The sequence below is a fragment of the Ambystoma mexicanum genome, chromosome 13, assembly GCF_040938575.1.
Source record: "Ambystoma mexicanum isolate Mex_15411 chromosome 13, UKY_AmexF1_1, whole genome shotgun sequence".
Taxonomy (NCBI): Eukaryota; Metazoa; Chordata; class Amphibia; order Caudata; family Ambystomatidae; genus Ambystoma; species Ambystoma mexicanum.
Window position 1 is genome coordinate 7,430,629 of NC_090938.1, and position 14,362 is coordinate 7,444,990.

The window sequence follows — 14,362 nt, forward strand, 5'->3', positions numbered from 1 at the left end:
AAGTACTGCACCAACCACTGCGAAAGCAGAGCTGCACATCCAACTGCTAAACCCTCCATCCATCTATCAGGATGCCAGAAGGTGTATACTACTGCCACAGAACATTCATCCATCCCATCGTGGGCATAGCAGCACCCACCTCTACATGTTTTGTCCACCGGGGGTGATAACTACCGTACTGACTGCCAACTCGGAGTATAGAAATATGCCCCATGTAGACCCACCACACACGTTCATGTGTCCCTCTATGACACAGCGCCTCCCGCAGGCAGCCCCAGCACTTTCCCCTGGTCCTGTATATGGAAGTGAGGAGATGAAACCAGAGGAGTGGCACCCAACGTAGGTTTTGGGAGCCCCTCCTGCCGTCTAGCCCGAGGACTAGAAGTCTCAGGTTATTCAGATTCAGAGATGAACAAAAGTGGACTCCATCCAGAGATTAACCATTGCTTAATCAGAACCAAAGGACCTCAGACATCTTAAACATGAAACCCCAAACATCAGGAAACACCAACTGAAGAGTATTAAAGACCTGGCGGATGACAGCACACTTACCAAGAAACAGGCTGACAAACGGGGAGCTCTAGTTCTGATGGATACCTCTCTTTATAACAAAGGCTGCATGAACTCCTAAGACTCCAGGACATATTTAAGTCTTGACATTGACCCCATAATGGCCATCAAAGACAAGAATAGAGAAACTGTAGAGAAAGCGTCTGAGTGAATCTCAGAAACATGCTAGTTTCTAATAAAAAAATGCCCAATGACACTGGTTTTCTACAGACTACCAAAAACACAAATACGTCATGGACCCACCGTTTAGACCCATAGTAGCGGAAACAGAAGGCATCTTCCAACCATTAGCCATATACCTGGACACAGCTTTGCAGGCCACTAGTACAAGCCACTTCCAACATATCAGAAATGCTACCACCAAAGGTTCAAACTTTTAGTGTTCAAAACTTTGGTGGGAGCATTTTTCAGTCGTTTTGTACAGTTGGACCTTTTCTTTCAGTCCGATTGTATAAAACCAGTCTGGAGACACTAACCCAGGGTGGTTCCAATCTGTTACCATTTACCACGGATGTAAAGAGCCTCTACACATCAATCCCCACAATGAAGGTTTAGAGGCACTAGTCAAATGGTTTCTGCCAAGACATGAAGATCACCAGCCACAAAGTATTTGCCATCCAACGAATGATCATCATACTTACAATTATTTCCGTTCCAACGGACAATACCATCTTCAATTATCAGGTACCTCGATGGGCTCTCAGTTGCCCCAGCATATGCAAATATGTTCATGTATTGTTTTGAACATATGCATGTCCCTGAATAACCATGGAGGAACAAAATCAAGCACTGGAAAAGGTACGCTGACAATATTTGTTGTCTGGACAGGAACAGAGGATGAACTTCTACAATTCTGGAATCATCTTAACACCCGCAATGAAAGAATATCCTTGGGAAACCATCAGTCAATTTTTTTGGATGTAACCATTGAACACAGGATCCAACTTCAACACCAAGATTTACTGCAAACCTACAGATGTTAACAGCACACTGCACTTCAGCAGGTTCCATCCCAAGCATCTCAAAGAAAATCTGCCATATAGCCAATTACTAAGGCTCCAAAGAATAACTATCGGATTCTGACAAACTCCAAGATGAATACGATCGCACGAAATCCAGATTTATGGAAAGAGGCTTTCCAGAGGACTTACTGACCAAAGCGGCATTAAGGACAGAAGCATTGGGACGTAACAAACTCCTCAAATCTAACACCAAAAAAGGAGACAGAAGTCTCATCCATAGACTCAAATATTCTAGCCAGAGCTACCAGATCAAACGAATTATCCACAAAAACTGGATCTCATCAAATCACACCCTAACCTTAATGCACTATTTCCAGAACCACCCATGATGGCCTACAAGAGGCAACAACTTCAATGACAAACTCAAAGCGGAGAAACTCAAACGGCCACCCCAGAGCACATTCAGCAAACAGAAATGTGTCACATTCACCTGATTGAATTGACAGCAAAAGGTGACGATATCCAACATCCAAACACTGGAAAGACGATCCCGCTCGGACATTATGCAACTTGCGACATGAAACATCATATGCACTCCAGTGTCTGTGCTGCAAATACTATGTGTAAAAAACAGCACGAAGAGCAAAGGACAGATGCACTGAACACAAGCCCATTATCAGGACAGGAAACGCCATATCACCAGTCTACAGACACTTTAAGGACAACCAACACAATGTTTCCCAAATGAGATCTTAGAAGTGGTACACCCTCTCCCTAGGGGAGGTGGACCAACAAGAATTTATGTGGATACATAAATTAGGTGTCATGACACCCCTTGGTATCAACGAAAACTACTACTTGGGTCCTTTTCTATAAACACCCTTATGTTCAAAACACACACTTCGAGGTTCTTACTTATGAGTCAGCCCAAATGATGGAAATTAAATCTTCCACAATTAGACAAACAATCCCATACGCTACCCATTAAAATTGCAACAAATCTAGCAGTTAGACAGAATAATGATGTGATATGCCTTCTCATAAAACATGTTAATAGACCGTGAACTCCAGGATGAGGCAGAGGTTTAAAGCAATGTACTTGATTATACTTATAATTCTGTTTCTGACAATGTTGGTAACTAGGAGGTATAATGTTCCCCTCACTAGCCGGTCAACATTGCGACCTACCAAGGACCTAACTGTGCATTAGCCCGAACACGTGTTACCCTGTTACACCGGGTCCATTGGTAAACAGGCTATTCATCAATCCATAAGAGGTGTTACAGTAACACACCCACACTCTGGGAATAGGACAACCTATAATTTCTATGAAGATTCAGTTATTGATATATTACAACCATGCTTAGTCTTCAATCGCTATTTTTAAATACATAAATTCTGCACATGACAAAGTATCTCTAGTCACTGGCTTTATGACACAAGATGCACTTGTATCACAATTTTTCCAAAGAATCTAAATTATGATTAGGTCACGTTTGTTTACTGCTGACACGTATATCCACGTGATGAGGTCACAAAAAGACAGATGTCATGGGACAAACTGAACGACATAATACGGATTCTCTAAAGACCACCATAGGTATATAGACCAAAATCCCCCTGTGTAGGCATTGTAGCAAGATCACAAACAACTTCAACAGCAAATTACCTCCACTGCCAAAATAGAAGTGACATCACACACGTGAGATGACATCACTATTGTTAAGACACAAAAATTGCTGATACCAGGTAACACTATTCTAGTTGTTACTGGAATCCTGCCTGGTCGGAGCCACTGCGTAGTCATGGACAAATGCCTTAAAGTAATTAGAGCCATACTAGTCAAGCACACTAGCTCTCGTTGCTTGGCACTCCACACCAAGCTATTCTAAATTTAAAATGGATATCCTTTTTCCTGAAAATTAGATTGGTGTAATGTTTATTGGCACCCAACAGCCGGGACCCATATACATACATAAATTGGTGCAGTCATTGGTAAGAGCGCATTTTTTGGGTTATGTTGAACATAAATATACCTACTCAATCGGTTCTCAAAAGTAAGCAGGCGGCTTTTACAGTCACCCGAGATGACCATCTCTGAAGAATCCTATGCCAGCCATTTCATTACAGTCCCCATGGGAAATCAATCTAAGGTTAGCCATGTCCCTTGATCCCAATGTCTTCTATACCTCAGCCACGTCCTTTGATCCCATCGTCTTCTATACCTCAGCCATGTCCCTTGATCCCATCGTCTTCTATACCTCAGCCATGTCCCTTGATCCCAATGTCTTCTATACCTCAGCCACGTCCTTTGATCCCATCGTCTTCTATACCTCAGCCATGTCCCTTGATCCCATCGTCTTCTATACCTCAGCCATGTCCCTTGATCCCATCGTCTTCTATACCTCAGCCATGTCCCTTGATCCCAACATCTTCTATACCTCAGCCATGTACCTTCATCACAATGTCTTCTATATCTCCTCTACGGAGTTCAGACTAACATGTTTGGTATTTCATTGACAGCCGACCATTATCTGGTTTTAGAACCTGAACGAAGGTTGCAAGACAGACCGCGAAGCGGATGCATTACCATAGCAACGGTTCTTCATTAAGAAAACCTTTTAAGGTTAGTAGAATTGTTTATTTAGATAGATATCTCTATTTGATTAGAATGATTATTAAAAAGCACATTAGCTACCAATATAATAGAGTTACGGACGGGCTAGATGGTGTACAATAGAAATCAGAGATGTTGATCGTCAGATATTTGTTCAATTGGTCTTGATTTTCATCATTTGTCAATATCCTAAATAGAAGGCTCCCATTTAAGTTTGTCAACATACAGCGTCAAAAATATCATTTGATGTCCATTACAAAATAAAATCCATTATTTTGATTTCTTTGTTGAATTGCATTGACAAAAACTTGCCCCTGATGTAGAGCAACAACCTGAAACGCGTTGGGCTCTCAGCAAAATAAATCGTGATATTTTGCATACTATTTATTGGTCATTGGAATGACTATTCTAAATGTTTTGAACTCTGGAATACTTCAAAGGTTAACAATTGTATTGGAATGTTAACGAGCCATGTTGGTGTTCCGACTTCCTTGTGCTTTGTTTTTTAAATTTATTTTCAAAAAGTTCATAACAGAGAAACAGTGTGTACATAATATAACATCATGTGATAATCAATATAACATCATGTGATAATCAATATAACATCATGTGATAATCAATATAACATCATGTGATAATCAATATAACATCATGTGATAATCATAACAAAGCCAACAGAACTATATACACCAGAAAACCCCCCTCCCCCCAGGAGTCACAAAACAATCCATAAACTGGTCTAATATAGTAAAAGAAATGTACCCCAAATCTTGTTAAATAGTGCACTTTTCTCATCTCTCCAATATGGCACCTTCTCCATATCCGCTAAAGATTTCATCTCCGACATCCATTCCTCAATAGTAATAGGGTTAGATGCTTTCCAATGTCTCAAAATGAGTTTCTTCCCCACCATTGCCCCTCGAAAGATCCATTTCTTCTGAGAAGTAGTCAGGTCATCCAACACATCCTCACTACCCAACACTATTGTCTTAAAATCCATATGAACCTTCTCCTCCAAAATCTGTTCACAGATCTGGTCAAACTCAAACCACAAGCCTCTCACCCTCGAGCATTCCCACAGGATATGCTCCAAGGTGCCCACCTCATAGTAAACATGCCCAACATTCAGAGCCGTCGCTCATCCCGCTTTTCATCATTCTCTCAGGTGTCCAGTATGTTCTATTCAAAATCTTTATCTGACGAGACCTATCAGCAAGACTCGAAGAACATAATTTCACATTCTCACAAATACGTGTCCAATCATCCTCCGTAATATCCTCACCAATTCTCCGATTCCAATCCAATCTCAAAGCATCATTAGACCGATAGCTCGACACCACCAGTCTATAAACATAGCTAACCAGGCCACACCCACTCACTTCAGGCACCCAACCAAACATGTCTATGTTGATTCTCTTTTCCAAAGCCACCTCCCCCACCGCCCTCCTGATCTTCCGATAGTCTGTGCTGTATGCTCTGAAGCTTTTGGCTATCCCCACAAGTGTGCAGGGGACTGTAGTCCCCTACTTGGGAACCTCTTGTTTGGTAGATATCTCTTTGCATCCTAGATGCCAAGGCTACAGTGTTCTCTCCCGCACCTCGAATTACTTTATCATCAGTTTACTTTAACTACTCTTCAATTCCCTTAATACTACCATAACACTCTAATATTGGGGTGCTTGGCGCTTAAACTGTTCTTGCAGCTAGCCCTTGACACCAGAAGCAGTAATGCAGGCGAGTGGGGGCAGTAAAGGGCTCCAGGGGAGGGGGGCTGCAGTTGGTCGGAGAGCCGGAGTTCACTAGTGAGAGAATGTGGCACGTTCTGGGGGAGTGGAGAGTGGGGGGGGGGGGAGGGTGGGGGTTCTGTTGCAGTGCACAAGTGGCTGGTGTGGAAAGGAGGAAGTGGTGACCTGAGGGTGGCGGAATTTAAAGGTCCTAGCAATGTGGGGGGCGTTCGGCAGGTTGGGTGGCAACTAACATTTTTCCTAAAGCAATCACAAGGCATCATTGCTGCTGATCTGGTCCAAACAGCGCACGAGGCTACGGGGGTGCAGCGCTATTAGCCAATTGTGGTGCACGGGTGTAGGGTGCCTTCAGTGACGCGGGCACCTGCCGGGCAGAGCGCCACTTTCACGGTGGCGTAGGCCCCATGCCGTGACGGGGCCCAGAAGCCAGGGGGCCAGGGAGCCTTGGGAGAGGGCTTGGTTGGGTGGGCTCAGCAGTGTCTGGGTGTGGAGCTGCAGAGCACGTGCGTTACTTGCCCAGGTGTCGTGTTTCTGGAAGATGTGGAGGAAGGGGGTGGCTGTGACGGGTGTTGCGGGCAGAGGGTCTCCTACTCCGGGCAGATTGGCAATGACTGGTGCAGCCCTGGCACCAAGCTCCTGGTACTTACACAAGTTGTGTTTGCGGGCGATGTGGCGCAGGATGGCGCTGCTCTGGGTGAGTTTCAGGGGCCCGTCGATGAAGTAGGGAAGCTGGAAGATAAAGAAAACAAGTCACTCAACAACAAACATAGTCCAGTCCTTTATGAAAGAGGGTTTTCTAGACGGGGGGGCTGGGGGTGGCAGCTGAAGAGCCCGTGTGTGGCACAGAGCACCACATTTATTTATTATTTATTTAAAGCGCACATCAGCCCGGGGGCATCGTGGCGCTGTTACATGAGTACATACATAGTCTGGTTACAATGGAAGGAAGATGGTTACAAAGCAATTTTCATTACAGGAAGCATTTCGTGTCTAACACTTTTCGTATCAGATGTGTGCGAGCTGAAGTGGGTGAAGGGAAGGTGGAGTTAGCTGAATAGCGTGGTTTTGAGGGATTTGCGAAAGAGATAGAGATGGTTCTGCTCTGAGCGAGTTGGGGAGGGCATTCCAGAGCTTAGGTGCTATGTGAGGGAAGCCAATGCCGCCGGCTTTGGCTCTTTTTACAGTGGGTACTTGGAGTTGGTTGGCGTGATGACTTCTTCTGGGGCGGACGGAGGAGTTCTTGGTTATAGTTTCAGATAGGTAGGGGGGTGCTGTGTGGTTGATGCATTTGTGTGTGAGGGTGAGGATTTTAAAGTTGATCCTTTCCTTGACTGGGAGCCAGTGGACGCGTCTTCTGGCCTGTGAGATATGGTCAGTTTTGGGAATGTGTAGTGCAGCACGGAGGGCATTGTTTTGCACTATTTGGAGCCTGTTTAGGTTTTTTGATGAGGTGCCTGCCAGGAGGGCGTTACAGTAGTCCAATCTGGCTCCTATAGTAGCTCTGGCTATGGAGAGGCAGTTGGGCGTGGTGAGGTAGGGTTTTATGGCATAGATGAGTTTGGTAGTCAGAGCAGAAGCTGAGGCAATGGCGCTGGTTTGTCTTGTCATAGAGTGTCGCGTCAATGTAGACTCCTAAGGTCTTGACGGCAGAGGAGACAGGAATGCTAATACTGTCGATGATCATGTGCGAATAATCGGGGCTGAGTTTGGTTAGAGTTTCGTTAGGGGCTAGGATGATGATTTCGGTTTTGTCTCCGTTTAGGCAGAGACCATTGATAGCCATCCATGTTTGGATAGTCGAGTAGATTTTGCGGAGGGCTTCTGAGTAAGGTCGTAGTCTCCAGAGAGGGGGAGGAGGACCTGCGTGTCATCAGCGTAGTTGGTGTACGCTATGTTGAGGGAGTCCAGTAAGTCAAAGAGGGGTTTGGTGAATAGGTTGTAGAGGGTCAGTGCGGTGCAGGACCCTTGTGGGACTCCACAATTGATAGTGGTGGGGGGGGCGCTATCCTGGTCAGAGTATACTTTCATGGCCCTGCCTTCAAGGAAGGATGTGATCCACGCGGTAGCCTTGTGAGAGAAGTGTGCAGCATTGGAGAGGTGCGATGTGAGAATGCTGTGGTCGACCAGATCGAATGCTGCAGAAAGGTCGAGTAGGAGGAGGAGGGCAGGTTTGCCTGTGTCCATTATTTTAGTAATTTGATTTTTTAAATCTAGAAGAGCAGATTCCGTTCCATGGCCTTTGCGGAAACCTGACTGTCTTTTGCCTAGGATGGTGTTGGTTTCCAGGTAGTGTTGGATTTGATTGTGTGCGGCTTTGTCTAGGATTTTAAGGAGAAAGGGGACGGTGGTGATGGGGCGATAGTTGTTAGGGGAGGAAGGATCGAGAGAGGGTTTTTTTAGGAGCGGGCGGACCCAGGCTTCTTTTAGGCATTGAGGTAACTTCCAGATGCGAAAGAGGCATTGATAAAAGCTGTGATGATGGGGGTGAGGTATTCTGCGCACTCTTGGATTACGGAGGGTGGGCAGATATCCCCTTTGCATGTGGAGGGTTTGATTTTTTTTAAGGAGGTCCTTGACTTCCGTCTCAGAGACTTCTCTGAAGGCAAAAGGGGTGTTTGTGAAGGAGAGATGTAGGCGAGAGGTATGGGTGGGCAGGTGGGGGTGTTGAGAGCTTTGCGTTGGGAGGCTATTTTGTCTTGGAGTAATTTAACTTTGTTGAGGAGAGCAGCCTGGATGCCTGTACACCATGCTTCATCCTTGATGATTTCGTCTGGGCTGGATGCTGGTGTGGCGACATGCAGTCTGGTTCGGTCGGTGACTGCAGGTCCCGAAGCCACATGAGCCACAGGTTTTGGGGAGCCTCCTGGGACCACCCACCCGGCTCAGGGCAGTGGGCAAGTAGACCCAAGACAATGCGACCATCCCTGCCCCTCTGCGACACGGCCACAGGGGGCAGTCTAAGCAGAGCGACCCCAGCCACGTCCCGGGGGTCTTACATTCGGGAAGTCCAGTCCCAGGGTCTCCTTCTCCTTAAGCCATCCACTCTTGTCGTAGTCTGGAGCTGGAAGAGAGGAAAGACTTCATGAATTAATGAAGAGTTAATGCCCGCTCTGCAGCCTCTCGCAAGAGCACCCACTCACTGCTAAAGTGATCCCACACACTACTGGGTTGGTTCTCAGTGCCACATGTCCCCCTCCGCAGGAAGCCCAGCCAGGGGGGCCCTCCCTCCTCAGAGGGACTCTGGCCGAGTGGCAGGAGGCACCGCTGGCACCTGCCCCCGAGGCCCGCTTCTGTGGCGCACCAGGGGCGCTCGGGAATGTTTAAAGCAGTGTCGAGTACACCATCGGTGCGGAGGAGGGAGGGGCAGGGGTGGGCAGGCTGCCGTGCAACGCTGCTGCAATAGCACACGAGGGATGGATGCACCCAATGAAAGCCACATGTGCCACCTGCGACATGCCACGTTTCCCCGGCTCTGCCACCTGCGCTGCTCACGGTGGTGCTTGCTGTAATCGCATAATCCTCCTAACACCCACTTATGCCAGATGTCACCCACTTCATCCCCCTTGGCTCTCAGCCCTTAAGAAAAAGCTCCCACATGGAACGTAAATGCGCGTCTACGCGCTACCTACGGGGACTCTGCCCGTGTGAGTGACTGCCGCTCACAGAGTGGGGTGCCTGCCAGCAGGGTAAAGGGGTCACACACCGAGTGCATTACAGCCTGGAGGCGAGTGCCACATCGTGCCCGCATAGACAAGGGCTCCCCTCGGCCGGGCATCACTGAGACAGAGGCCTGCGTGCTAGAAGGTGGCATCTGGGCGAGCGCCAGGGTCTACGCTAATGCCACAGGCGCCACCCCCTAATGACTTCACCCTCACTACCACATCTCGAAGGGCACAGACCAGGTCCTGCTGGGAAAGGAAGGCGCCAGAGGGGAAGTGCAGGGATCACATGAAACGTTGCCCTGATGAAGGGCACCGTTAGTTCTACTTGATGAGCCAGCTCTGAAGAGGCCGACACGTGTGGACTGGAGGGGAAGCCGCTCCATGCCGGAGGACCTGTGAGAAGGTGGGTGCTTGCTGCATCCACTGTAGGGTTATTGGGGAGACCCTGAATTACAGTTGCAACAGTCCCGTGGCCCCCCCGGCTGGATACAGGAGGTTCTACAGCGCCCATCGGTTAGCCCTAGGCTGGCATAACAGGTCGAGTGCCATTCAAGAGACATGTTTCAAGTGTTCTGGGGTGCCCTGGCTGAGACTCTCAGCCAGCTAGCTGGCCTTGGGCGCTGCTGGGGGCGTGAGGTGTTGGGGGTGCGGCTACCAGCCGGCCTTTGGAGCCATGGATGGTGCATCATTGAGACACTGGTTTACTGGCCTGGGCTAGTGAAGTGTGCCAGCCTAGGCTCTATGGGACACCTGACAGTGTTGCTGGGTGCTTGCGCGTGGCATTCTACGATTAGATGGGTCAGTCTTGTGTGGTTGGCATCTGGGATACACACGCTACGGCCACGTGTGTGGCCTTTGGAACACATGGGCATGTGGCATGTATGATGCATAGTTCCTCGACACGCCAACACTTGCACACGTGCATGGCATTTATGCCTACCCCCCTGCCAGTTTCTTCCTGCTTGCATGGATTGCAGCACAGGCCACCTGCTTCAGGTTTCACATTGGCAGCCAGCTTTGGTGCCCGCCTTACCTGGGCCGCAGGTGTACATCTTGTCCTCATACTCGGTGCCAGTGTACTCCAGCAGCAGCCGGATGGAGTGTGCCAACTGTAAAGAGCACAGAAAACGATTGAAAGCAAACCAAAAAAAGGCAAATGTGCAGGGCAGTGCCACCATGCCAACACTACAGACCCATGTAACAGGTGAGTGCCCGCAGTGCCTGGCGGTGGTCACAGGAAAAAGTCTTAAGTAACAAAAGAGCGCCGAGTCATGGGTAGGTGCACAGCCATGCCAGCATGGCACGGCACACGTGCACGCGGCCAAGACGCTGCAGGATTGCAGCTGCACCCACGCACCAAGCTGGCAGCCAACTGCCCCGTCAAGAAGCCACTCAACCCACACACAGCTGCCCCCAAATAAGGAGCAGGACCATGCCAGTGCCGCGGAGAAGCCCCCACGCCCTGCAGTCACAGCAGCACACACCTTCGTCCAAATAAGGGGCGCAACGAAATCTACGTTTCGGGGAGGGGGGGCGTGGAGGAGGGGGGGGGGGGTAACCGTTCAAATGTTGGGGGTGGCGCCAAAGTCAGAGACAGCGGGGAAGGCAAACTTCTTCACACATTGTAACGCGACTATTCTAGTGCAGCGTGAATGTTACAAGCAGTTAATTCCCCTTCACATCTGAAAGCACCCACGTAAGCAGTGCTGTGAGAAGGGGCAGTCCACCTCCCCACCCCCTTCCAATCCCTTCCCTGGCATGCAAGCGTAGCCTCGCATCACGGTGTCATGTGCCTAACATGTGTGTGTGCGCAAGTGAATGCAGGGGCCAAGAGAAACCCCTTTAGTTTAGGAAAGGCGGGGCTTTGTTAACAGCGAAGCCCCCGCCGCTGTTTAACGTCTGCTTGGCATACCGTACTGCACATCCTGAAAAAAGCCCCCGCCACCCCTGAAAACGAATGCACACCTCGTGCACGCTGATCCCACCCCCCTCCCCGTTCATGCACTCTTGGCACGCAGGCACATGCCCCCCACCCTGCATGCACACGGGCGCCACCCACCTCACGGCGCTGTGCACTCGCCCCACGGCCCTGCATGCTCACGGGCGCCACCCACCTCACGGCGCTGTGCACTCGCCCCACGGCCCTGCATGCACACGGGCCCCACCCACCTCACGGCGCTGTGCACTCGCCCCACGGCCCTGCATGCACACGGGCCCCACCCACCTCACGGCCCCACGGCCCTGCATGCACACGGGCCCCACCCACCTCACGGCGCTGTGCACTCGCCCCACGGCCCTGCATGCACACGGGCGCCACCCACCTCACGGCGCTGTGCACTCGCCCCACGGCCCTGCATGCACACGGGCCCCACCCACCTCACGGCGCTGTGCACTCGCCCCACGGCCCTGCATGCACACGGGCGCCACCCACCTCACGGCGCTGTGCACTCACCCCACGGCCCTGCATGCACACGGGCCCCACCCACCTCACGGCGCTGTGCACTCGTCCAACGGCCCTGCATGCACACGGGCCCCACCCACCTCACGGCGCTGTGCACTCGTCCCACGGCCCTGCATGCACACGGGCGCCACCCACCTCACGGCGCTGTGCACTCGTCCAACGGCCCTGCATGCACACGGGCGCCACCCACCTCACGGCGCTGTGCACTCGCCCCACGGCCCTGCATGCACACGGGCCCCACCCACCTCACGGCGCTGTGCACTCGTCCAACGGCCCTGCATGCACACGGGCGCCACCCACCTCACGGCGCTGTGCACTCACCCCACGGCCCTGCATGCACACGCACGGGCGCCACCCACCGCACGGTGCCGTGCACTCACCCGGCCCCCACCGCCCCGTGCTGCCCTGCGCACTCACCCCGCGGATGTCCCAGTACCCGAGGGTCGCGGCCATGGTGAGGTTGGTGAGGACTGTGAGGTTGAGGAGGTGGGAGGGCCCTGGCGGGGGACGCCCACCCTTCCTTGGGGCGGCGCGAGGCCCGGGGAGGGGGCGGGAATGGAAACCTTCTTCTTCTTCTTCTAAATTACTGAATGCGTGGGCGGACCCACGCAGGCGCTTCCCCATTGGTCCTTTCCCAGCCTACCCCCTGCCCCCCCCCCCCAGTCAGGTGACCCCACTGGACACCCGGCAATGCACAGGCGGGATTTTTGAAGGTCGGCCCTGCAACGCATTATAAGTCGTTTCAAATCTCGACCATGTTTTTCTAAACTAAATTCGTTATCATGTATCAAAAAGGCAGCCACACTGCCCTCTAAACCAGGACACGTTGCTATGACGGCTCAGCTCCTGTTCCATTGTAGGCCCCGCTGCATTTTGTTGCCTCACTGTATGAATTGTTTGCCCCACTGTATAGATGGGTTTTGCCACGTAGACTGTTTCCCCAGCATTTATGCCCCTTCGTATCCTAGGGGCGCATTTCCCCCAAAACGAAAATTCTCTTCTGCACGGCCAAACACTGCATGCAGAACAACTCTGCGCCCCTGGCCCACAGCAATTCACCGCCCCCCCCAGACATCAACCAACAGAACTGTACACCCCCACAAGCAGCCTGCACCGCCCACCCCAGAAGAGCAACACCTACTGAAGTACTGATACCCAGAAAACCATGGACAGTAAGGTTTCCATTAAGAAAACCCTATCAACACATGAAACGAAATGAAGATCACCTAAGTACTGTCCCGGAAGAAACCAAAAAGGCTGTAAAGGAAGACGAATGGTGACGTCACGAGGACCCGGACAGACTCACAGATAGAAGAAATGTCAACCAAAGAATGACACACAGAGACAAAAAGCCATGGATAGAGATATCTTGAACCTCAAGGAGGAGAACGATGTTCAAATACAAAGAAGTTCAAGCTGTAAGCAAGATGAAGACATTCAACTAGTTTACACCTGTAAATATGCTTGGAACCGCAAGACAGCTAAGAATACAGTGCGGCTTGCTGTGCTAAGTAGAAGAAGAGAGCGGCAAGCGCCATTATACATAATCTACCTCAAAGGAAGCACTTCATTATAAGCTCATTTCTACTTTGCACAAAAGCAGAACCAACCCAGGTTACTAAAGGCCAAACGCAAGAAGATTCATATTCTAGTAACACGAGGAGATGCGGCTGAATCGAAACCCGGCAAAGGCAGCTCGTGCCAGAGAAGCCAAGGTCATAACAATAGAAGCTATAAACAGTAGCTACTTTTAAGTGAAACTAAGAACAGAATATCCTGCCTCTGACGGATCGAGATAAGAAGATGTAGGCAGCTGGCGGGCTAAATAAGAATCAAATACACAAATTGAGAGAAACAAGACAAATTCACGGTGTGGGAATCACGTGACCAGCCGAGCTAGAAGAAGCAAAGGTTCAGACCTACGCTTGGCACCTGACCAGACCAGGAATATCAGAACTTTTCCAGACAGAAGATGCAGTTTCGAGGCTAACCACAATGTACTAATTGACACATGGCTATTAAAGTTATGATTGATTGTAACGAGAGCTGGAGGAAGGCCGGGTAACTAAGGGGCACCGCGCGCCTGGCTGACCATTCTGCGTGCTGCTAAGCAAAGTAAGAAAGTAGGCATGGGGTTGGTGCCAACCCAATCACGATGGACCAAATAATCTAGGGTCCTATAGTTAGTAGAACCAATGAGACGTACTTTTACTGACGTCTACAGTAGTCATTTTTGAAGGAAGGGCTTAGGCACCCACCTGATAGTGTTTACCCAATCCCCTCACTCCGTTACCATATACAGATATAGTACCTATACTAAAATTACCTTTTCCTAACCAATAGAA

General features: G+C 50.0%; 1 protein-coding gene across 3 annotated transcripts in view; it reads right to left on the reverse strand.

Moving 5' to 3' along the window:
• Window positions 1-12,577, reverse strand: part of LOC138520717 (glutathione S-transferase Mu 4-like) — a 50,610-nt gene extending 38,033 nt beyond the window's left edge. Inside the window, exons 1-4 of one of the 3 annotated variants that reach the window (XM_069632980.1) lie at window positions 12,435-12,577; window positions 10,590-10,665; window positions 8,891-8,955; window positions 6,542-6,623 (exon numbers count right to left, since the gene is read on the reverse strand). In XM_069632980.1, the coding sequence (XP_069489081.1) occupies window positions 6,542-6,623; window positions 8,891-8,955; window positions 10,590-10,665; window positions 12,435-12,470 (259 nt within the window). In that variant the 5' untranslated portion in view covers window positions 12,471-12,577. Of the gene's footprint in view, window positions 1-6,541; window positions 6,624-8,890; window positions 8,956-10,589; window positions 10,666-11,615; window positions 11,667-12,097; window positions 12,149-12,434 lie in introns of those variants that run through there. The other 2 variants (XM_069632982.1, XM_069632981.1) reach the window with 2 other exon arrangements.
• Between the last annotated feature and the right edge of the window lie 1,785 nt (window positions 12,578-14,362).